The sequence below is a fragment of the Adiantum capillus-veneris genome, chromosome 3 (assembly GCF_014529385.1).
Source record: "Adiantum capillus-veneris isolate H3 chromosome 3, ASM1452938v2, whole genome shotgun sequence".
In the NCBI taxonomy this organism is placed as follows: Eukaryota; Viridiplantae; Streptophyta; class Polypodiopsida; order Polypodiales; family Pteridaceae; genus Adiantum; species Adiantum capillus-veneris.
This window is the reverse complement of record NC_140933.1, coordinates 901,111-925,201: the sequence shown is the minus strand read 5'-3', so window position 1 is coordinate 925,201 and position 24,091 is coordinate 901,111. Positions and strand designations below refer to the sequence as shown.

Sequence of the window (24,091 nt, the reverse complement as noted above, 5' to 3'; positions counted from 1 at the left end):
TTGTTTCCTTCAGTTCTAAACGATTATGAGTTGTGAAACTCAAGAAAAACTTATATGACTTGAGTGGTTAATCTTGTTTCTCTCAAAATAAATGCAATTTAATTCCTTTGACTTTGATGTTTATGATTGATATGAGTTTTATTTTGAGTAGATGTTCACATGTTCTAAAAGAAAACCATAAGTACATTTCCACTGCTAGGATTTTATGTTCCAGTTTCCTTGAAAAAATTACGTTCAACAAATTTTATTCCCTCTTTCTTTGAAATTCACGAGTTCTCCCTTCTTTTTTTGTGGGTAGGGTTTTTTTTTTGGTGTGTGAGTGAGAGAGAGAGAGAGAGAGAGAGTGAGTGAGTGAGTGAGTGAGAGAGAAAAAATATGTTTTACTATAAAATATTACGTCTTATAGTTTTTATTTTCATTTTTGTTCTCTCTATAATGCAAAAGGTTGACCATTTCATTGAATTTAAGTTTTTAGTCTACTATTGCAAGGTGAGTGGAGGGATCCACCTTCCAAAACTCAACTTTAGTACATGCGTTCAATTGAATCTTTTTTTTTTAAATAACAATTTTCACATTATGTGAGTGTATCTACTAATATAATATGGCGGAGGACATGATCCTTTACACGTGTCACTTTTTGCGAGATGAAAACTATAAACCAAAAGTGGGGGAGCGAGAAAGAGAGAGAGAGCTCAGAGGGGGAGCAGGGAGCAAAGGAGAGAGGGGCCGTCGAAGGTGGCTGGCCGTGCTCGTTATATTAAAATTGGAGACAAAAAACGTACATCATTGCCTCATGCTAGGTCGGCCATGGCCATGAGGGACAACCAACATGTATAACCACCATTATAGATTTGGCTAATAAGCGAGCCACCCTATCAACAGAGATAATTTAAGACTAATCTGGACTCTTACTTTTTCTTTTCTTCTTCCTTTTGGACAAATTGTTGTTTCTATGTGACTTAGAGATGCTCATTAGATGGCTAAGGAGATTGACCTATTGTCTAGGAGGATCATCACTTGTATCAACAAGCTCTAGGGTTTCACATGCGGAAAGGACCTCATGCGAGGATTCATAGATAATTCTCATCTCCTCTTGCTTTTCTGCACTAACTAGACCAACAACCTCAATGACTATATCCTCCTTTGTCACCTACTTTCTCCGTAGGTATACATGTATTTTCCACCACATGCAGCTTGGGATTTCTATCAATTGGCTTCCACGTGGTTTTGACCACTGGTAACCACTGGTAGATTGATGACCTTTGCCATAGGAAGTTCCTAGTAGAATCTCCAATCTTAGAGCATTGATAGCATGCTATGGTGGGGAATGAAGAAAAAGCCAACTCTTGTTGAAAGGCTCCAAAAAAGCTTTCCATGTTCAGATCCACAAAATTTGGAATGGGTCTAGGTTAGAGGCGCCAGTAAAAAATAGAGGTCCTGTTTAAGGACCAATCTCCCCCCATTACCTTTATAGTAGTCGAGGCCAGTTGAAGTACACAACGCAACCAAAACTCGTTGGCTTAATGGAGAGGTGTTGCGTAGGCGCATGTTCAATCCTTGTTAACATGCGCATCTCTAATTACCCCCCTGAGGGTCTGCTTATTCACCCTGTCTTTTGTTACAAAGATTTTTGAATTCCCCGTCGTGTTCGAGCTGTGGAGCACCATTCGCGATGTGGTCTTTTGCTGCTTTGGCACATGCCCCAACAAGATGCAATTGTCTAAATGTGCTCATGCACCCAAAGTAGTAGTCTTTTACTTGTAACCCACTTAGAACACGAGTGCACAATCTCCTCATCAAGGTAGAACTCCAATGTCCATGGCCTATGCAAAGGAGGATGCACCCCGTACCCCACCTCTTGTGACGAGATCTTAGATCGCCTGCCCAGAGGCACACACAACCACATAAAGCCATTACTAGCACTGGAAAATGTTGTACTTCATTCATTTTATTAAATATAATAACACAGAATGGATCCATAGCATGAGCTCTAAAGTGGACGAACAGATTCGGGTGCGGTTGAAAACAACAAATTGGACTTTGTCTTTGTCTCTGAGTCCTTCTGCGCACACACACACACACACACACACACACACACACTTTGACATGAATTACTTGATTCTCTTGCAAAATTTCGTTTTTTAAGAACCCCCTTGTATAATGTAATCATGTAAATATTTGAAATGAAAAATCCCCCTCTTGGCAAGCTGACGGGCTACACTTACACATTTTTAGGTGGAATGTAGAGATGCTTTTTCTTTTTTTTTTTGTTGGGGGAGAGAGAGAGAGAGAGAAGGTTTTTGGGTGGCGTGGGGTGGGGTGGGGTGGGGGGGCGTGGGGGGCTGTTAAGTCATAGTCTTTGAACTAGAATAATGCCAACATGAAACATACTTGGCCAAGAAGGTGTGGAAAAGGTGTTGGGTGTACGATCGTTACTAAAGAACATGAGCTACTCTTTTAAAAGAAGTATGATTCTTTGGACACAAATGATGTTCTAGAAACATGTGGGTGGAAACTCTTGTGTAAAAAAAGCTAAAACTGCAAGCTTTGCATGTAAGTGTAGTCGAGGAGAGGCGTCCCCCTTTGACGAATTTTTTTTGGAGAACCCTGTGCAAAGGATATGCTAGGGCAGTTTGTAAGCTTCTATGTTTAATACAATTCAAGCTCAACTGAGAACTTTTATATTTTAAAAAAAGCAACTGGACAATAGAACAATATGGTTGGCTCCTTCAATCTTGAATTCAACTCCTTTTGACAAAAGAAGTGCACTATCTTAGGAAGAGATTCAATTCGTAGATGTTGGGAGCTCCTTACATGAGTTTTGTTTTGGTGTCACATAGTATGACTTCTCGAGCAGACTCAAATGACAAGTGGGCAGCCTATGCACAACCTGGTGGATGGAATGGTACTTTTTTTCACTTGTCATTTTTATGTTGGTGCTTGATGTAAAGAGCCTCGTGCAAAAAATCATTGCCTTGGTATTATGTAGATCCAGACATGTTAGAGATTGGCAATGGAGGCATGAGCACAGAAGAGTATCACTCACACTTCAGCATTTGGGCCCTCATGAAGGTGAGAATCCCTTTCTCTTTGGATTAGAGCTATATCTATGTGTAATTGTTGTCTGTTTCATTGTGAAGGCTCCCTTGCTTATTGGATGTGATGTAAGAAACATTGGGAAGGACACTCTAGATATTCTTAGCAACACGGAAGTTATTGCAGTCAATCAAGGTTCTCTCTCTCTCTCTCTCTCTCTCTCATGTGTGTGTGTGTGTGTGCGTGCGTGCGTGCATGCATATATGTGTTTTTACACGCGCCATGCACACACACACACACACACACACACACACACAAACACAACACCTTTCTTTAAAAAACCTTTCTCTCCTAGTTTTGACTTATGAAATCCTTGTAGATTCTTTGGGGGTACAAGGTAAAAAGACAAATCAAAGTGGCAACTTAGAGGTAAATAAATGAAATTCTCTTATCTAGTTCAGAAAAAGGATCTTTCTTTCTTGTCTTCATAAAATTATTAAATCAAAGGTTTCTTTTATGTGTTATGTAGGTATGGGCAGGACCTCTATCAGGGAAGAGGGTGGCGGTTGTCTTGTGGAACAAAGGTAGTTCAACATCTCTTATAACTGTTCAATGGACAGACATAGGCCTTTCTCCCTCTACTAATATGAAACCTCGAGACCTCTGGCAGGTAAAGTGCTTTCTCTCTCTCTCTCTCTCTCTCTCTCTCTCTCTCTCTCTTGTTCTTATACCTTGTCATAAGGATGAGTCGTCACCTTTTATTCATCTCCTAAGATTCTTGTGTAAATAGCAAACTAATCATGATTTATTCTATCAAGGGATCTGATTTGGAGTTGGTATTGTATCTTGGTCTCATGCATTTTAATCTATCTAGCAAATTGTTTAATTGTTGTCAAGTGGTCGTCCCTAGCTTGCTGGTTAGCATAGCCTTAAAACATGGCTACATCAGTCAACCAAATTGGACAATCATTTTGAAAGTCCCGTTCTCTGATGCAATATACTACTGACCATAAATGAAGTATTTTATTAGAAGATCTCTCTATTTTGTTTCAAGTTGCCATTATTTTAATATAGCCCCTTCTTCTTGTGTATGTGTGTGCGCACACACACGTGTGTGTATCTTAAATTTGTAGACATTTAAGTGCTCTTCGTGTCTCCACCACGAGCCATATATTATGTGGCATGTCCTTGCCTTGCCACACTTGTATGTTGGCATTGCCTACATTGCATGAGATCCATTCTTTGGGTGGGTTATCATTTTTGAGGGTTGCAAGACGGTGCATGCTCCTCTCCGATGTCTTTACCTCCCTTCAAGTTTTCTCCTCTTTTTTGCGTGGTTTATTTGTGTAAAATATCATGTTTTGATATTCAAGAGGGACGTTGGAACATGGAATGAGGTTTAAACGCTTGGAATGAAGTGGACATGTGAGGAATTGTAGAGAAAAGGGGGTTGTCTACTCTCCTTCAACTAGAGTAGCTGAAAGAAGAAATATTTTGATGTGGAGTGTAATCAAGAAATGGTTTGATATGATATGGAATGTAAGCAAGAAACTACTTGATGAGCTTAGATGCAAACAAAGATGAGGAAGACTATCAAAGAAGCTACATACATACTAAATAACTCTTTAAAAAATGAGAAGAAGGTGGGAAGTCAATTGAGAACTTTTCCAAGTTCAAGAGAATGGACATGCACATAATGGACATGCATATGCATGTGGGAAATTTTGGAGAAATATAAAGTGAAATCGTCATGAGAGTTTTAATGACTTGACTCTTACGGACATGTAAATGATTGGAAGAATCTATGTAAGCAATAGATGGCGTTTCATGGTTTGCTTTCATGTATGACATTCATCTTCACAAGTGAAGATGTATGTGGAGGGCTCAAGAATTTGGATATTCTTAGGGAATGAGATCTTCAAAGTATAATTGCAAAGCAGTGAAATGGGAAAGCAAGGAAACACATTTTTGAATAAATGAAATGTTTAACATGGCTCTTCAGCATGGCATGCCTCATTATTGGAATATGAACTAGATCAGGTCATGTTATAAAGGGGAAGATATAAATAATGTATCAATTGTTGGACTATAATGTTCGATAATTTTATGGAAAAGTTGTTTGGATGTGTCATGGAAATGAAAACAAGTGAATAGGCTGAAAAATAATGACAAATATATGTATGGATAATTGTTTTTTCAAAAGGATCATAGCTATCAGATGAAGGGCCAAGCCAATGGACAAGATGTACATGTAGTTAAGGGGTATATATATAGCAAGACAAGGGCCTATATATAGGATGGTTGGGTGGAGAAGAGCTCCCAATTTCTTACATTGGTCTCAGAGCTCAGGGCTCTTTAAATGTCTCACCTGGAGGAAGGGATGAGGGGGCATGGAGCTTAAGCCTCTGATGTGCTTGCATGGTTTTCATGCACCGTGGAGAAGGGCAGAGAGGGAAACACAAGAAAAGATCGTTTGGGAAGAACCGTGGAAACGATCGCTTAAAGGAGGAACAATGCCGGCATCGACTTTTCCAAAATAGGCCATTTTTTCCCTCTGTGTGTGCATGTTGCCATGCAGGGAATAAGCATATCCCCTCGGCACTTGGTTCGGATGCTAGAGCTACTTGTCTCTCCTCCTGCATAGCCTTGCACTACCACATAGCTTGGACCTCATGACTTCAAACGTTGGGCACCCAAACAATCACATGTAGCCCAAACTCCTCTAAGGGAGGGTGCGCACCCAAGGAACACCTTCCACATTGCTAGCGTGGTAAATATGTTTGGTGGCAAACTTGCAAAAAAAGGACTTCGACATCGACCAACCCTGTGCGCGACACTATAGGAAATTGTAGAAATTGTCAGCAAGCAAGATCCGATGGTCTTTTCAAGGGTAATCAACAATGCTTGCATGCAAACGAGTATTGGGCAACTAAGGTACACTTGGTTTGTGTGATTATGATAGGCACTTATTGTAGATATATTTATGCTTCCAATATGACATCTTTTTGGACAAGGTCGAGGATTGACAAGGTCAATCTTATTTTAACTTTGTCTAGTTATGATTTTGAGCATGGAACCAAGATATCATATGAGTTTATTGGCAATGCAATGGCCATATGATTGGTCGCGATACATCGGTCATGATTTGACTAAGGAGCAAGGCTCTGTAAGAGGCTACTCATGAGCATGGCTTGTGTAGACAACTAAAGTGTTATATATTTCAAAAAATTTGAAGTTTGTACCTCCTAAAAGTTCAAAGGGATGGGAAATCCATAAAAATCTATTGAAAATCATGCCTTTTCTAGAGCATGACCAAACACACACACACATACATATTATGATGCCCCTGGGAACTGCCTGAAAGAATTCTCCTCCCTATTTCCCTATTTGTAGCCACTTGGCCTTGTAGGATTTCTAGCCCACTAGCAGCCATCCCTTGGCGTGGTCCTTGACCCCTAGGGTTGCCCTTGGCATGACATTACTCTCCCCTTGGAAAATTGTTTTTGTCGTCGATAACAGAAATGGGAAACTTTTTCCTAAGGACACTAATGTTTTCCCAAGTGACACCTTCTTCAAATCAATCTTTCCACTTGACTGATTGCTTGTCGACATACATGATGAGGCATATGTAAAGCATGGTAGACTACGATTCGTTCAAGTTCAAGCAGTTGATTAGGAGGTTCAACGAAGTCAACCAGAATCTGCTGGTTAGTGACATTATCGTCCTCATGCAAGCGTTTACGTAAACGACTTACATGAAATACCGGATGAAAGAAGAGTGTGGTGGTAATGAGAGTTTGTAGGTTCGATCACCAACTCGCTTGAGTACTTTAAAAGGCCTACAGTATCTCATAGATATTTAGGTGTTGGCCCAGTCTTCATACTTTTTGAATGCTCTAGCACACACAAAAGTACCTCTTTCCCTTTTGTGAAGGTAACTTGCCGACGTTTCTCATCAACGTACTTTTTATATCAATCTTGTGCTTGTCGGACATTGATGAAATCCTTGACTTGTTGGACTTTTTCAATTGCCAACTCCACTGTAACTGGTGACCTAGGTTGAAATCCATACATTAGCATGAAAGGACTAAATCTAGTCGTGACATGCTAAGCACTATTTTAAGCAAACTCAAGAATAGGTAGATACTCTTCCCAGTCCGATTTCTTCTTGTTAATGTATGCGCGTAGCATATCCTCTAGCACTTGATTAGCTTGTTCAGTCTGACCATCCGTTTAAGGATGGTCTACTGTACTGAGGTTGAATTATGTACCAATCATTTAAACATAGACCTCCAAAAATGATAGTGAAACTTGGGATCGCGAACACCACAATATTACTTGGTAGTCCATATAACTTGTACAAATTGTCTACAAATAACTTAGCTAATTCTGGAGTTTTAATTATTGACTTGGTTGATATAAAGTTGTAGAGTTTAGTCAATCGGTCTACGACCACCCATACCAAGTCATGACCTCGTACGGTGGTGGGTAAACCCAAAATGAAATCCATAGAGATACTTTTTCATTTACCATTAGGAATCTCTAATGGATTAAAGACCTTCTGTATTCAGGCACTCTGCTTTGTTAAATTGAAATTTCTAGCAATGCAAGACATAGTCTTGGACATAGCCGTTTAAACCTAGCCGATAAAACTATTGTTGTACAAGAGCATAAATCTTTTTAATGCCTCGGTGCCATGCACTTGGACTATCATGACATTCATAAAGAATTTGGCATTGAATGTTAGCGTTCGTCGATACACAAACTCTCCTCTTGTGGAGTAGGTACCCATTATCGATGGAAAATTTGTTCCATCTTTGAAATTCATCACTTGTTGACAAGAGGAGAACTGGATGTGGTGGTTAAGGATATACTATCAACATTGGAGTGAGAAGGATCGCTCATTGTCATATGGCTCCACACTTACGAGTATGCATCTTCATGCTTATATTTTCCCTTCAGAGAACCCAAAAACTCACTTTGAATTTTTGTAAATAGAAAAGAGTTGATCTCAGGCATACGACTAAGAGTGTCAGCCACCACGTTGTATCTTCCTTTATGATACCAGAGCTTTATATCATCCTCCTGAAAAATCTCAGCTCACCTGGCCTTTCGATCCTTCAAGTCAGTTTGTTGTGTAAACCATTTTGTGCTTTCATGGTCAAACATAATCTCAAACTGAGCTCCATACAAATAATGCTTCCATGTCTTCAAGGCAGACACTATTGCATAGAGTTCACGTTCATAAAAATCAGAGTAATTTTGTTGTGCTAAATCAAGCTTCTTGCTTTCAAATTCAATTGGCATCCCCTCCTATAGAAGGATTTCTCCAATAGCACGATTATTGGCATCCATTTACAAAACGAGTGGCTACAAAGGATCCACAACAGCGCCAGCTAATGCGTTTTTTAGAGTATCAAAACTTTGTCTCTAAGTGACAACCCACGGGAAGTTTTTTCCCTTGGCTTTCAGCTGATCCATCATTGGCACAACAATGTGAGCATAGTGTTTAACGAACCTTCAATAAAAACCTACAAATCCCAAAAAAATTTGTAACTCTTCATCTATAACTCTTCTAGATTTTTGGGACGAGGTCACCTCTAAATGGCATCCACTTGGATCGATCCATGTGCAGTCCCAGGGGAATCACCATAGAAAACTTATCGCACCATGTAAGTGCAAGGGAGAGGGGGTTTTTTACAAGTTACATAAGTGTATAAGTTAGGGGCAGACAATTTATCTCCCAAGCTTAAAAATAAGGGAGGGGGGTATCATATTTATGGGGGGGATGGGGGAAGTGACCTGGGTTGATTACTTGTAACGATTGGTTACTAATGTGCACTAGAATGCGGATGAATTTTGGGAAAGTTTTTTATCAGGCCACACATCCAATTATGCATCAAGATGGTCATAGATAAGGGCTGATTTGGAGCAGGTCAAGGGTTGATTTACACCAGCTTTGGATGGGTTAGAATTGGACGAGTAGCCAGAGTGCAAACTGATCAGGCACATTGTTTGAAAGTCAAACTAAGACACATTGAGGGTACATCTAGTTATCAACAAAAGTGGCTCCTTAGTACGTTGCCAGTCACTATGCTACACACTGTTTGACTTAGTTTTACTCTGTTAGATTATGTCAAACCTAAATTTTATATGTAAGATAGGGGTATGATAGTTTTCTTTATTGATTGTCGTATAAGTGTAGAAAGAGGGGTCATATTCCATAATATGAGTCACATACAGGGGTTTTATCAAAGCTGTTCTCTCACAAGTGGTGTTCCGTTTTGTATATAGATTGAATCCCCTGGGTGTGCAGTCCATCAGCTGATTTGACATGCCCTATATAGTGAATTTTCTTTTTGAGAAAATCACACTTTGACTCTTTGGCCTATAACTTGTTTGCTCGTAATGATTCAAATACCTATCTTAAATGTTGTAAGTGTTCTTTTCAGAGGCATTGTACAGAATGTCATTGAGAAAGTCGGATAACAAACTTGCCCAAATACGGTCTCAAGACACTATCCATTATCATCATGAGAGTTGCGGGCGCATTGGTTAACCTAAAAGGTATGACCAAAAACTTGTAATGTCCAAACCTTGTTCGAAACACATCTTTTAGGATATCAATAAGTCGGATGCGTACTTGGTGATATCCCGACGACAAGTCTATCTTAGTAAAAATACGAATATGAGTGAGCTTGTTGAACAACTCATCCACTCGTGGTAATGAATACTTGTTCTTAACAGCTAACACATCTAAATCAAAGTAATCAATGCACATGTACATGCTACTATCCTTTTTCTTCGCCAATAGGATAGGAGGAGCCCATGGTGAAGAACTAGGTTGAGTAAATTCTATACTGAGATAGTTAGTAAGGTGCCGTTTTACCTCAGTAGCCTCATAATGGCTCATTCTGTTGGGTGGTTTGCTAACTCATTTAGTGTCTACAACCATGTCTATGGCATGTTTCACAGATTGTGTCGGCAGTAATCCTAGTGGTAAATCATTAGGAAAAACATATTGAAATTCCATTAGCAAATTTCTTAATTGACTAGCAACTTTTTCTTTTTGAGGAGAGAGAGTAGCAGCCATTGCTGGGAGATAAGAGAGAAAAGCATGCAGCATTGAGGAATTTTCAATAGAATCAACATTTGAAAGAAAATGACACAAAGAGTAACACAAAAAAGCTTCTCCTATTGCATTATGAGAAGTGAGCTTCATAAGCCCTACTGTACATATGAGTGGTGAGGAAGGCACATCCTTCTCTCCTAACAACAACACCTATGCGCCATGGGACTCAAACATTAGACTATTGTTCTTGTAGCTACGCTTAAGTGATGGTTCTATGCTATGCAACCATTCTCGATCAAGTAATACATCTATCCGCTCCATATTCATAACCTGGAAATCCAAGGATGTGGTATACTATTGAAATTTCAACGGTACATCTCTCACTTGAGTGTCCACACTTCGACATCATAAATGTTCATCATCACTACCTTATAACAGTGGAAACTCGAAGTTTGGGGCAACTTAAGCCGTTTCACTAAGCCATAGTTAATGAAATTGTGTGTAGCATTGTCATCTACCAAGATTCATACTTTGTGTCCTTGAATAGATCCATGCATATGCACTAGCTCATGTGGACCTAAGGTCTACTACCGCATGGAAGTTACAGTATTCATGCACCACCTCGGTGTGTGTTACCTCCACATTGGAAAAACGTAACGAAGACTCAAGAGGCAAAAAGTGCACCATGTGGACTGCTCTCTCCTTGCCCTAGGAAGCAGATTTCTCCTTGGGACAATTCTTTTTTTCATGGCCGCTTCCTAAGCATTGAAAACACAAATTTTCTTTTCTAAGCTTCTCAAACTCTTGTGTAGAGAGAGGTCCTCTAGAACCCTTGGGTTTCTTGGACGCCTCTGAATTGGCTAGTATAAATTTCCTTTTATTGTGTCCATGCTGTGTACGTGTATTGTCATGCACATAAGTATTGTGCAGTGTCTTATCATCAGGATCATCGTGGATGTGAGCTTGTACGATGGCCCCCTCAAGTGTTTTGGGATTTTGAGTCTTGACATGCTTCTTAAGTTCTGTTCTCAGACTGTAGATAAACTCACCCACTTGCTGAAAGGTATCTTATCCTTCTAGCTTGAGGATGACATCCCTATAGTGCAAGCTATTCCAAAAATGATTTATGTTGTCACATAGAACGCTTATCCCAAGCCGACCACTTTTTGTCCTCTTTATTTGTGGGCATAAATTCCTTTCTAAAGACAACCTCAAAGACTGTCCAAGTCTGTGGTATGTTGTTCTTCTCCTTAAGAGATATCCATCATTTATAGGCTTTACCTCTTAATTTCAGACTTGTCTACAGTGCCCTGATTGCATCTAGAGTACAATGTAGATTGTGAATTTCTTCCCACTTATTGAGAAAAATATTCACTGCATCCTTATTGCGCTTTCTTTCATCCTCGGGGGGTACACTCATGTTAATGTATAACGTGAGTTCAAAAGGAGGGGTTTTAAAATACAAAAAATTTAGGCAATTTAACATAGATACGTGCAAATAAGGGGGTTTTTATATTCAATTATGGAAAAAAATCTTAAAATAAGGGGTCATTTTATTCATTCAGACATGTTAAAAGCGGGGTTATTTTTTAATACCCCACGAACGCACGTTATATAGGGGGATACTGAGCGGTGAATCTCCCGAGCTTTCATCTCTATTAAAAGTCGTTGGTTTTGTATTTTTCAACAAAGCGTCCACCTCCTTTTACGTGAAAGAGTACATAGAATCCGGAGGGGGACCTTGTCCCTGACCGGACCTTGCCCGTGATCGGCTACTTGCTCATGATATGTGTATCAAGAGATCCCTTGGCTTGCAGCTGCATAACTTGCACTAATAAAGTGAATAATTTACTAACATTTTTATTCAAAGATGCAAAATTACTTTCCATCACAAACATGCATGCTTGAAGTGCTCAAAAATTGTGAATATCAAGCAATTCGTAAGTGCCATCTCCTCCCATAGTTGCACGGGTACCCTTTGTGAGAGTATCTGGCCGCAAACCGTCATTGGGAGGATTGGGCATATGGTGCTCAAAATCAAAAGTCAAATTGATGTCGAAATGCATGGTGACTATGTGCAATGCTAGCAAGAGAAAGAAGAGTACCATTACTTAAGATGCTCGTAGTTGTAGTATCCACTGCAGACACAAATAATTATCCGTGCTAATTACGTCTTCAACTTGTAAACGGTTGTAAAAAAAAACGATTTTGTATTCAATCCACAAGCGAAGTTGCACAAATGCATTGTTGCTCACTTATGTATCGCCCATTGAATTTCTTTAATGCCGATTAAGATGTCCAACTGTGTTGAAATCAAAGCCCTTCTTATTTGTGAAGAAACTTCTAATGGAGCCTTTAAAAAACGGTTGAAAAGAGATCTTTAATGAGGTGGAGTAGACCTCAAAATTAAGAGGTAAAAATATACAAGTCATGCAGAATTTTATGATTATCAGAGGGTCCAAAACATTTACAGAAATATGACACTGTGTCGATATTTTTTGAATCCTGGATATGTGGCATGTGTATCGGGGGTGGGTATGCACCCTTGTGTACTTCTAATGGTCAAACTATGCATCATGGGTGGTCGAGGTGTGTAAACCCTTGAGGCTAAGATATGGCGGCAGCATGCAGGGTGTATTGGAGAGAGAGAGAGAGAGAGAGAGAGAGAGAGAGAGAGAGAGAGAGAGAGAGAGAGAGCGCTCGCCGTGGACTTCTCCGGGCTTGAAGCTTGTAGCAAGAGGCATTCAACAACCCTTGGTTCTCTTAGCAAGCCCGACCTCGATGGATTCGGTGTAGATTGACTTCAGCTCCTTCCCCCCTCCAAGGGTTTCTACTACAGGCAGTGCTCCCAGCTTCCTTGTGTCCGCGCCCCTTTCTTGCATGAGCATGAAAAATCATGCAGAGACCACGACCCCATTTTTTTCCAAAATAGTCTAGCTTTGATACCAGTATGATGCCCCTAGGAATTGCCTGAAAGAATCCTCTTCCCTTCCTCCCTATTTGTTGCCACTTGGCCTTGTAGGATTCCCTACCCTCTGGCAGTTGGCCCTTGGCCCGGTCCTTGAATCCCAGGGTTGCCCTTGGCATCACACACACACACACACACACACACACACACACATATATATACATATACAATATATATATATATGTATATATATATATATGTATGTGTGTGTGTGTGTGTGCACACACACACACACACTAGGTGCAAGGCCAATCCAAAACATGTAAGGCTTGTAGAATTATAGGCAAAATAAAATAAAGCACATTGCTATCCATAGCTACAAGTTGAATCCATGTAGACAACCATACAACAGGGTGCTATGAATTCCTATGCCAAGGCCGGTGATTCAAGCAAGTCAATAAGTAAGTTAAATTTAAAGTTAACAATTGTGAACTTAAAAAATCTTGCAAAATTTTCTACAAAGCCAGCTTGGTAAGAAAACGTTTCTTTGGTCAAGAAAAGTTTGCACTCATTGTTTAGTTTAGTTTGGACAAGATCTTCTACTTTGCAAGGGCTTATCACTCACTTTTCTAATATACATGCATGGTGGGATAGTAAGGTGGAATTAATTCCACTCAATCACTTTTTACCCTTCTCTTATAACAAAAGCTACTCTATCAAGGAAAATGTATGATCTTGTTTGTTTCAAATGATTTATATTGATGATTCTCCTTTTGATCTTATTGCAGTGGTTACTCATAGTTGTAACCTTCTACTCAAATAAAACTTGCGTATGCTATGTTTAGCTATGTTGGTTGCACATGACTGCAATTGTGGGTACTATTTATCATTGATTATATGCACAATGTGCATGCACGACAAATGATAGTTTACATATGTAGAAGACATGCATAGCCTCACTATCAAGCAATTGATTTATGGGATATTGTCAATCTGCTATGAGAGCCTCAAGTTAGGTTATCTTTTTTTTTGTAACAATCGAAGAAAAGCTAGTAAAACTACCTTCTCTTTAGTGTTGGGAAAGCTCCAGTTGTGAATAATATTCCACCTTAAGAGGGTCTGCCACTTAGTGTGATCCAATTGTGAATAAGACTCCAAGTTGAGAGGATCTGCTGATTAGTTTATATCTTTAATTGTGTCTAAAGGAGTGATACTTTTAGGGATATGAACCAGCTAAGGGAAACATCACTCCATAAGTGTTGAGGATAACTGGTGGGTATCTTCACAGTTTTACTTTAAAGCAAAGGAGTTTTCAATCTACCAAGGGATAGTAGATAAGTTCATCTTACCAAGTTGCTTACAATAACTATTGGGGACATGATAGAGTACATTGATCACAATTAAACTGATAGTTTAAGTAGTTTCTTTGCAGAATCGAACCAAGGGGTTTGAATTGACAAGGAAAAAACCAAGGTTATCATCTACATATTTATCTTCATTAATCTCTACTTTTAGTGTTTAACAAGTTAAAGAAATTTTGGTAATGAATCTTTGAGTTTGAAGATTGCACTTGACCTTTGGGTAAGTATAAGATATTTTCCACCTCCTAGTAATCATATGAGCTGGTTTAGTTTCATTTTTGGATATTTGTTGTTTGAGCTCTACAAGTGGGTTGCATACATATTATCCACTTAGCTCTTCCACTTAGCTCTTCAAACACATGACAAGGTCATGTAGGAGCAAAGAATTTTGGTCTATCAAGATGTGGAGGATGAAATGGTGGAGCTACTAGTTTAAATATCTATAGAAGTCTATTGATGTAACAAATAAGAAAGCACAACATGCCTGAAAAATTCAAAGCAAGATTAATCTGAGAGAGATAGACAATGAGGTAGAGCATAAGAGCACGTGGAGGTGCACCTCCTAGAGTGGAGTGTATAGGCATATAGAAAGGAGAGGTGAGAATAGAGAAGAGTAACTTAGGGCACTAGGTGCAATTTCCCCTCATGCAGGAGTGAGCATTTTCTTTCTTGTGTATATTTATTTATAGATCCTTCAATGCTCAAAATGATTACAAACTGTTTGTCTGGACATAAAAATGACGATTGCTCATAGAGAGATCTTTAAATAAAATCTCCATAAACTTGCTATCCTTTCACGTAGCCTATAATTCACTTATGCTTTGGCCACCTATCAACTGCAAAGGATATATATCTATCAGTTTTTTAATACAATTGGTTAGTAGACTCTTAGAAGCTCTATGAAAGTTTCCATTGCCTACAGCCAGGATGGAGGAACTTCATTGGAATGCTTGGCATTGACGCAAATCATTTTTTCACTTCTAGAAATATATAATAAGCTTTGTTATAAAGCAAATTGGTTCACTTCACTTGGAACGTGTTGTGGGGGGCGATCCCAACTAGTAATGAGATTCTTAATAGAGGAATCGACACAAACACTTGCTATAGATGCAGAGCAACTTCAAAGAATCCCACGCATCTATTTAAAGACAATCCTTCCTTGTAGTGTCCTCCTGGAAAAAGCAACAAATGGGTGCATAAGTACTTGAAGATTCTCTTCTTTTGGGATGATCTATTTCAGAGTGGGAGAAGATCTTAGAACGAAGCAATTTTGGTATGTACTCAAACTCATGTGGGCCTTGTAATACATAAAAAATAAATGAAAAGAAAGTGAACTGAAGGGTTTGGAATGTACCCTTTACAAATGAAGAAATAAGGTGAAAGTTCACTGTGGCTACATAACGCAATTTAAAAGTTTACTATGGCCTAAATAAGGCTATGGAGGCTAAGTGACACTAGCTAGCATTTTAAAATATCTGTTGTCACAATAAAGTATTAAAGTTTTGAAAACAAGTGAAACATTAAACTATTTGGATTACAATATATTTCAAAAGCATTAAAAAATTGTGATTGAAAATACATTTAGAAGCATTGTAAGAAAATTGAAAAAGAAAATAAAGCGAACAAGGTGAAGAATTACAATTGTGTCCCCCCTCCCTCTCCCCCAACCTAAAAAACAAAAAAAAAACAACAACAAAAAAGAAAAAAAAAAGAAAATGTAATGCAAAAGTAAGTGAGGTTTGTGTTTATAGAATTTAGTTTTACACATCAAATATTTTGAAAGATTGTAGAGGGTATATTATAAAGGGAGTAATCGATGTTAATAGGTCAAGTTGTTTAAGTTACTTGTTGATCAAATTTGGCCAAACCTAGAAGTTTAGTTTGTTGCATTTTGAAATAAATGTTGCAATGAACTATGTTAAGCAACCAATGCGAATATTTCAATATAGGTTAGGATTTTAGAGTTAATATGGATATTTAATGACATCGCAGTATGATCCCCCCCCCCCCCTCCCACCCAAAAAACAAAAAAAAACAAAAAAAAAAAAACAACAACAACAAAAAAGAAAATGTAATGCAAAAGTAAGTGAGGTTTGTGTTTATAGAATTTATTTTTACACATCAAATATTTTGAAAGATTGTAGAGAGGGTATATTATAAAGGGAGTAATCGATGTTAATAGGTCAAGTTGTTTCCTTCGTAAACATGGAAAAGTTACTTGTTGATCAAATTTGGCCGAACCTAGAAGTTTAGTTTGTTGCTTTTTGAGATAAATGTTGCAGTGAACTATGTTAAGCAACCAATGCGAATATTTCAATATAGGTTGGGATTTTAGAGTTAATATGGATATTTAATGACATCGCAGTATGATCAACTGAGATTGATCATTGCAATATAGATTTATTTTTTCACAGCAAATATTTTAAAAGATTGTAGAGAGGGTATATTATAAAAGGAGTAATCGATATATGGCAAAAAGTGACTAATAGGTCAAGTTGTTTCCTTCGTAAACATGGAAAAGTTACTTGTTGATCAAATTTGGCCGAACCTAGAAGTTTAGTTTGTTGCTTTTTGAGATAAATGTTGCAGTGAACTATGTTAAGCAACCAATGTGATTATTTCAATATAGGTTTGGATTTGAGAGTTAATATGGATATTTAATGACATCGTAGTATGATCAAATGACATTGATCATTGCAATATAGAAACATTTCAAAAAATGATGGGTCTAAGTATTTTTGTAAAAATTTAAGTTAATAATAATATTTTTTAATGAAGAGAATTTGAGGTGTAGCAACACAAGAATCTTGTACGCGAAGCCATGATGTCATCAATGGTTGATTAGGGTTCTTGCTTGATGGCGGTGGGTTGTGGGTGTGAGTTGTGTGTGTTTGCTTCTCTATGAGCTTGGGAGGGTTGAGCTAGTGTTTGCCAAGTGGCACTTACTGTCGCTGCCTGTTGAGTTGGAGCGTGCGTTTTTCGAGGCTCCTCGTGTGCTACAATGGACTACCCCTCTTGGAGCTCTTACTACACTTTGTAGCAATGCGTCCTCAATGTTGTTGGTGAGCTTGCCTTAGCATCGCAACACAATCAGCTTTGCATACTTTTTAAGAACGCTTATTTTCCACGCCTTTTGTCACCCTCACTGGCTCATTTTCCAGTGGAGCTTTATAAGCGTGCTTATTAACACTAGGTTGGTAACCTAACAGGACATAAAAGTGTCCTTTCAGGGTTTTGAAAAAAACCTCCAAAACCATAGTAGATCCACTCATTTTGTAAAATCCTTTCATGAGGTTATAGTTCAAGGCCTACTACACATGGAAAAAATAAGAAACTTTTAAAAATTTCTCATCTTTTGGTCACACCAAGCCTCCAAAGTTGATGGACCAATACATTTTCATCAAAACAGTCATTTCTTACGTTTTGTTGCATAAAAATAAGATTAGGGATTTTTGTAGGGCTTGAGATAAATTCCCTAGTTAACTTCAATGGGTTGGTGATCAGAACATATGATTGCTTCTCACTCACTATTTTTTGTTTTGCCGAAAGAAATAGGTACAAAAAAGTTGAATTTTTACCATTCTGCAGACCTATCATCAAAGTTTCTATAGACACGCTCAATACAAATAATATATGCATGTTTTCTTAGTTCCGTATTGTCCTTTAGGTTCATAAGGAGCCATGGAGCATGTCAAATAATAATACATCTCGTACCAAGGGGAATCTTGGGGACAAAGATGAAGTGCTAAATACAGCAAACATGAAAAAACTGGGTTCAACATTATGAGTTGTAGAATCCTATAGAAAGTATTCAGTATCTAGCCAAATTTGATCATTATGACTAGATATGGTTACTACCTACAAAATGCATGTAGTTGTCACAAGAAACTAACAATATTGTAAAAGCTTTACTTGATATACTGGAATGTTTCGTTTTCTTCTATAATTGGAAAATCAATCATCGTTGTCTACTATGAAAAATAGGGTATTAGGTGCCCCAAAACTCAAGGAATATTAGCTTTATGTTACAATATGCGACATAGAAAATCAAAACTACATTTGGATATCATGAAAGCCACCAAAAAAATCATAGAAGAGCTAAAATTGGCTAAAAAACAGGATTTGACAATTTTTGTAATTTGGTCATAACTTACAACTTTAACATTTATTTCTCCCTAGAAGCATCAGTACATGTTGAGGACTAATAAAGATAGTTCTCTAGCATTTTAGACCTCACAAACATGAATTCTAGAGTGGTATAGTTGCAAAAAGTTGAAAAAAGACAAAAACAGGACCCGTTTTTTCACTTTAGGTTGTGAAATGTTGTGCAAGGACAAGGTTAAAGATGGAATTGATATTCCAAAAAAATGTCGAGTTTTTTTCAGCTCATGAGACAACTTTCTAGACAAATAGCACCTCAAAATCCATTTTGAAAATCTTGACATAATTCAAGGAAAATGGTCACTTAACAGGACATAAAAGTGTCCCATTACCAACCTAGTGTTAAAGCCTCACCTTTTAAGTAAACCTTGGTGTAGGGCCTGTTTCCACTAATCGAAATCCTTGGATCTTAGCAAGCAGCTTGCTAGGCATGGAACGATGGAAAATACAACTAACCGTTGTACATTGAAGCAATGGCGAGGGATCAAGGGATCGACCAATGGCCATCAACTCAAGGTCCACCCGTTTGATCCTAATGGAGGTAATTAGGAAGGTGACAAGACACTTCAAGACATCCACCTTAAGAGATCTTTTGAAGAGGTAAGGAGAGGAGCGTCAGACTATGTCCCATCAATTGGAGAGATAACCTTTCAAGCCCTGAAGAAAAGCCTGCCAACCACCACAGGTGGTCAAAATAGACAATGCATGCATGGTATCAATCTCTCCGGTGCTGATTAATAAATAGCTTGTGGCGATGGCCAATTTGTCTTTGGTGTTTGGATTTATGGGTAGAGTGTTGTCACAGATAAAGCTTACCAGATGGATATCCAGCACAACGATCCTCAACCATGGTGAAATGATTGACTATGTCCAATATTTATTTCAACAACCCTACTATAATTGACAAAATTATGGCCAAAAGCACACTATATCTCAACCACTCTCCTATTTGCGTCTTACCATGGATCATGTCCTTTGAATGTCTAGAGATGTTTAAGGATTTGTGGTCGGTGTGGATCGACTTTGTCAACTTACCAATCTAGTTGTGGGATAATCTCAAAGACCTTGCAAGTACCCTGGTGGGTACTTCCCTGTTTGTACCTAGTCACAGGACCACGTCAAATAAAGTGTGCACTTGCTGGGATGTACGTAAGCCTCCTCCGGAGAGCATGATAAATAATCTAGGTGCAGGTCTAAAAGTGATCCCTCTTAGATTTGGTACGATTTTTGGAGAAAATGGGTTCAACCATTTTGCTAGAGATTACCACCTCAATGGTACCAATGAAACCAAAGAGGGAAAGGCATAAAAACCAGATGCAACCGCAAGTAAAGAATCATTTGTATTCCACATGGAAGTTGAAGTTGCAAGGCAAGGAGAAGGTGGAAGCAGTACTGAAAAGGAAGGGCTTGAATCGGGCAAGATGAGCACTCATGAGGACAATCCCAAGGACCATTCGAATGCTGAGATGAGACCTATTGATATCAACAATCATACCACTCGAAGGTTACAATTTTAGGTTTTCTTTGTAATCAAAACTCCAGTGAAGCCTCGTGACAAAATAGCCCTACCCCAACAAAGATAGATGAGGGATGCTAGCAAGTCTTTGTGATCAAGTGCACGCATATTAAAACCTTCTCACGCATTAAATACCACCACAAAGAGAATCCCTAGATAGTCAGGAGCCCCCCATTAAGTTGGGGAATTTCTTTGAGGCTCTGCAAGCCAAAAATCTGAAGGACCTACTCACCTCTGAGGTGTCTTCCTCTTGGCTGACATTGCTAGAGGAGACCAACTTTGGACACAAGGGCGGTCTTTAGGGTGAAGTGGCGGATGGAAATTAAAGAGAGTTAGCAATGAATGGCTCTCCAGATGTGGAGGACTTTGTCCCACTCTCGCCTTAATGAAGACCTTCAGATTCAGTCATGGAATGTGAAGGGCATAAAGTCAGCCCAAAAGAGCACTTTGTTTTAGGAGGAGGTTAGAAAAACTGTAACCATTTGCTGGCTTATACAAGAGCACCATCTTGATGCTTTCAATTGTAGGATGTAGACAATAGGGAATAAATTGGTGTTTTATGGTGATGGTGAGAGTGGGTTTAGTGGGGTGCTCTCCACTATTGACAGGGATCTTGAGCCACAAGTAGTGCTGAACCATGCCTTGGGGTGAAAGTGAAGTGGCTAAGGTAGTTTATTACCATCATTAACATGTATGCTCTGTGCGATGCTAAGGGGGGAGAACCAAACTATGGGTGGATTTGAGGGATCAACCGCTGGAAGGAGACTCCAGTGGTCCCCCTGGTTATCCAATCTTGGAAGGGGTTCCTTGAACCCGTTTTGGAGGGAATTTGCTTGTCAGGTTAGCAACAAAGCAATCTCCAAATTACTTCACCTTTGGGATGACAGAAGCCTCTACTGGATGGGCATGGAGCTCTTAGTGTTGTAACACATGTTGGGTTTGTACAAAAGAATTTTGATCAATAGACTCTTGGAAGTGCTGTCAGCATTACCTCACCCGTCTTTGAGTGCGGGATAGACTACAAAGCGTGGCATTGGCCGAAAGATAAAGTGTTGTCAGTCCGCAAGACCCATGTAGTAACATATAGTGAGTTGGTATACAAAGTAGACAGGTTTGCCCCTCTTACCAAAATATGGAAGGAAAATTGATTGGAAGAACGCTGGAAGAGAAGCACTAGGCCGCCATATGCGTGACCAAATGGCCTAATTAAATCAATTATTTTGTATAGAAGATGTTGTGGGGATCCATGCCTACTCGGAGTGAGGCTCTCTCTAGAGGGATTGTCAGTGACACTTGCTCTGGATGTAGAGCGGCCTCTTAGGACCCCGTGTATTTGTTTAGAAAGTGCTCAACATTGCGGGGACCGATCGTTAAGTGTGAAAATGAGTAATGAAGACATGGAAGATTGTCTTCTTTACAAATGACTTGATCCTAGGACAGTGTAGATTTCAAAACCAGGTAGTTCTACTGTGGACCCAAATCATCAAATATTGCTACCGTAACCAAGTATGGAAGTCTAGGTACCTTTGGGTGTTGGAGACTAAACTGACCGTGGCTCATTTTCATGATGTGCATCTCAACATCGAGATCATCCATTTCGTAGGAGCTAAGAGAGGACATCAGACAGAGAAATAGAGTGGCACCATGCACTGAGAGGCCTAGGCTTCTCATAGCACCCTTGTCTTAGTTCCATGTGTGGCTACGTTCATGGCTATTATGGAATTGTAGACACCTCAAGACACATTATGTGGTTGAGGGAGATTGTATTCTTTCCGAGTTAATATAAGTTTCCCTCCACTCACAATTATCAGTATGGCAAAAAACAAATATCATGAAGAAGACACTAATTAATAACATTTTTCTTCTTGCAACATTGTTTTCATCAAGTGCTACATGTGACATGTAGATATGAGTTTTTTCTTTAAAATGTATTTTATTGATATTAGAATGTCCAAACCCTGATCCCTAATAGTGATACACGGTATAGTAAAGTAACAAGGTGACATTTGCATATTAAAACCAAAAGTTGAAAATAAATCTTCGTTGTAAACAAATTCTTTCATTTAAGAACAATTTACAATTTTTTAGTTGTAACTTTTCTTCAAATGAAAGAAAAGTTTACAACTAAAAAAGTATGTCTTAAATTAAAATGTTGAAAAGAAAGTCTTTAGGTCCTTAAATGAAGAGATCCATTTACAAGCTAAACAAAGAAAAAAAGGAAGTCAAGTGAGCGTTAAATGAAAGAACCAAGCTACAATGGTGGAAAGACCCATTTGCATTATATAAAGAAGATAAAATCGTTATAAAACCTTTCTTTTCAAAAAAAAAAAGGAAACTTGTCCAATATCAACAACATCTGGATCAACGGCTTAAAAGATGGACATTTTTCAACCTTCCCCTATGGCTTTCTATATGCCAAAAAATGTTCAACCTTCCCCTATGGCTTTCTATATGCCAAAAAATGATGAATAGGATTTTGAATGATCCAATACACATTGTTCCTTTTTAAAGAGGGAGGTAAACAAATGTCAATGCCCTTTCACAAAGGCCTACAAAAAGTTAGTAAAATATGAAGTTTGTCATTATTAGCTTTCCATGTGGCACTAATATGTCAGCTTTATCTAGTGGTCCACAAGTTGAGCTTGATATGCATGAGTTCTTTCTTCGCTTAAGCTTGTTTAAAAAATCCTTAAAGGAAAAATGAAGTGTTCTAATGATTTATCTCCTTTTGCAGAAACAAGACCTACCTTCACACAAGGGAAGCTTGAGTGCCCAAGTAGTATCTCATGGTGTGAAAATGTTTATTCTCACGCCTACCAGCTAACACAATGTTGGGCATACAAGTTTGAGAACATGTCATAAAAGCATAAAATGTTATTCTCAAGCATATTAGCAACAAGATACATTGACAAGACAAAGCTCTTTGGCTCCATTCTTGCAAAATCCTATTCAACGACAGAAAAAACCTTGCCAATGCATAAGAGATGCAACAATTGTACTTTTCATGACTTGGAAGGTAAATAAAGCATCTTGCTCCCATTTCAAATGAGCATGTACACTGTCAATCTTCTATACAATATATAATGTCAATCTTCTATACAATATATAATGAAGCTTAAAATTTTAAAGGAAGGAGAGACCCTCCATGTGTCACTCATTGGCTCACTTCAAAGAAAACCTTATAAAATGTCTCATTTTTCTGAAGTTTGGAGTCATGGAACCTTTTCAACTTTCAATTTTTAATAGACAATTGAAAGATGTTTTAACTTTGCCTTTTGAAAGCCAATGACCATAAAATTTTAGAATTCAAGAAATTGTTCGTATATACACTAGCAAAATTTTGCTGGTTTACTTCAAGGTGAACTTGGAAATCTAGCTAGGATTTTTCAATTAATACACCAAAGCCCAATTTTAATCGAACACTGATCTCAAATAGCCCCAAAAATGGAAGGGAATGTGTATGTGTGTGTGTGTGTGTGTGTGAGAGAGAGAGAGAGAGAGAGAGAGAGAGAGAGAGGTCTCAAAGAGAGTGCTAATTTTTTTTTCTTGATCGAAATAATTTTGAAGAAAATCAATACATATATAATGGAGTTTAAATTTTTCAACTGAGGCCTTCCATGTATCATTCATTGCACAAATGTCCACACGGTCGTAGTCCAATCTTGACCTACAATAGTTGCTCGTGCATACATTATGCTGTGTGTATGTAGTGTGTTCATGTGTTAGTATGTGTGTGTGTGTGTGTCTGAGAGAGAGAGAGAGAGAGAGAGAGAGAGAGAGAGAGAGAGAGAGAGAGAGAGAGAGAGATTTTATTATCGTCCTCGGAGGTCAAATATGACCTATGGTAACAAAGTTACATGTGATGTAGTATGTGTATGGCTGATGAGTGACTCTTGATGCTTCAAAATTGTGGTGATGAGAGTCGCAATGGGAGCCCAAACTGTGGCTAGGAGAGGCAAGTGTGTAGGTCTAAGTCATGGCTGAAAATGTGAAAGAATCAAGTTCGGATGTGACCAAAAGCTGAGCACTCTAGTACT

At 38.5% G+C, this 24,091-nt stretch overlaps 1 protein-coding gene across 3 annotated transcripts in view; it reads left to right on the top strand.

Annotated features, from left to right (window-relative positions):
- Positions 1 to 23,191, top strand: part of LOC147460415 (alpha-galactosidase-like) — a 33,074-nt gene extending 9,883 nt beyond the window's left edge. The window contains exons 10-16 of one of the 3 annotated variants that reach the window (XM_086507459.1): positions 2,841 to 2,905; positions 2,990 to 3,072; positions 3,141 to 3,231; positions 3,416 to 3,465; positions 3,566 to 3,706; positions 14,449 to 14,489; positions 15,543 to 15,600. In XM_086507459.1, the coding sequence (XP_086363585.1) occupies positions 2,841 to 2,905; positions 2,990 to 3,072; positions 3,141 to 3,231; positions 3,416 to 3,465; positions 3,566 to 3,706; positions 14,449 to 14,489; positions 15,543 to 15,585 (514 nt within the window). In that variant the 3' untranslated portion in view covers positions 15,586 to 15,600. Of the gene's footprint in view, positions 1 to 2,840; positions 2,906 to 2,989; positions 3,073 to 3,140; positions 3,232 to 3,415; positions 3,466 to 3,565; positions 3,707 to 13,804; positions 13,955 to 14,448; positions 14,490 to 15,542; positions 15,601 to 22,788 lie in introns of those variants that run through there. The other 2 variants (XM_086507452.1, XM_086507467.1) reach the window with 2 other exon arrangements.
- The last annotated feature ends 900 nt before the right edge of the window (positions 23,192 to 24,091 follow it).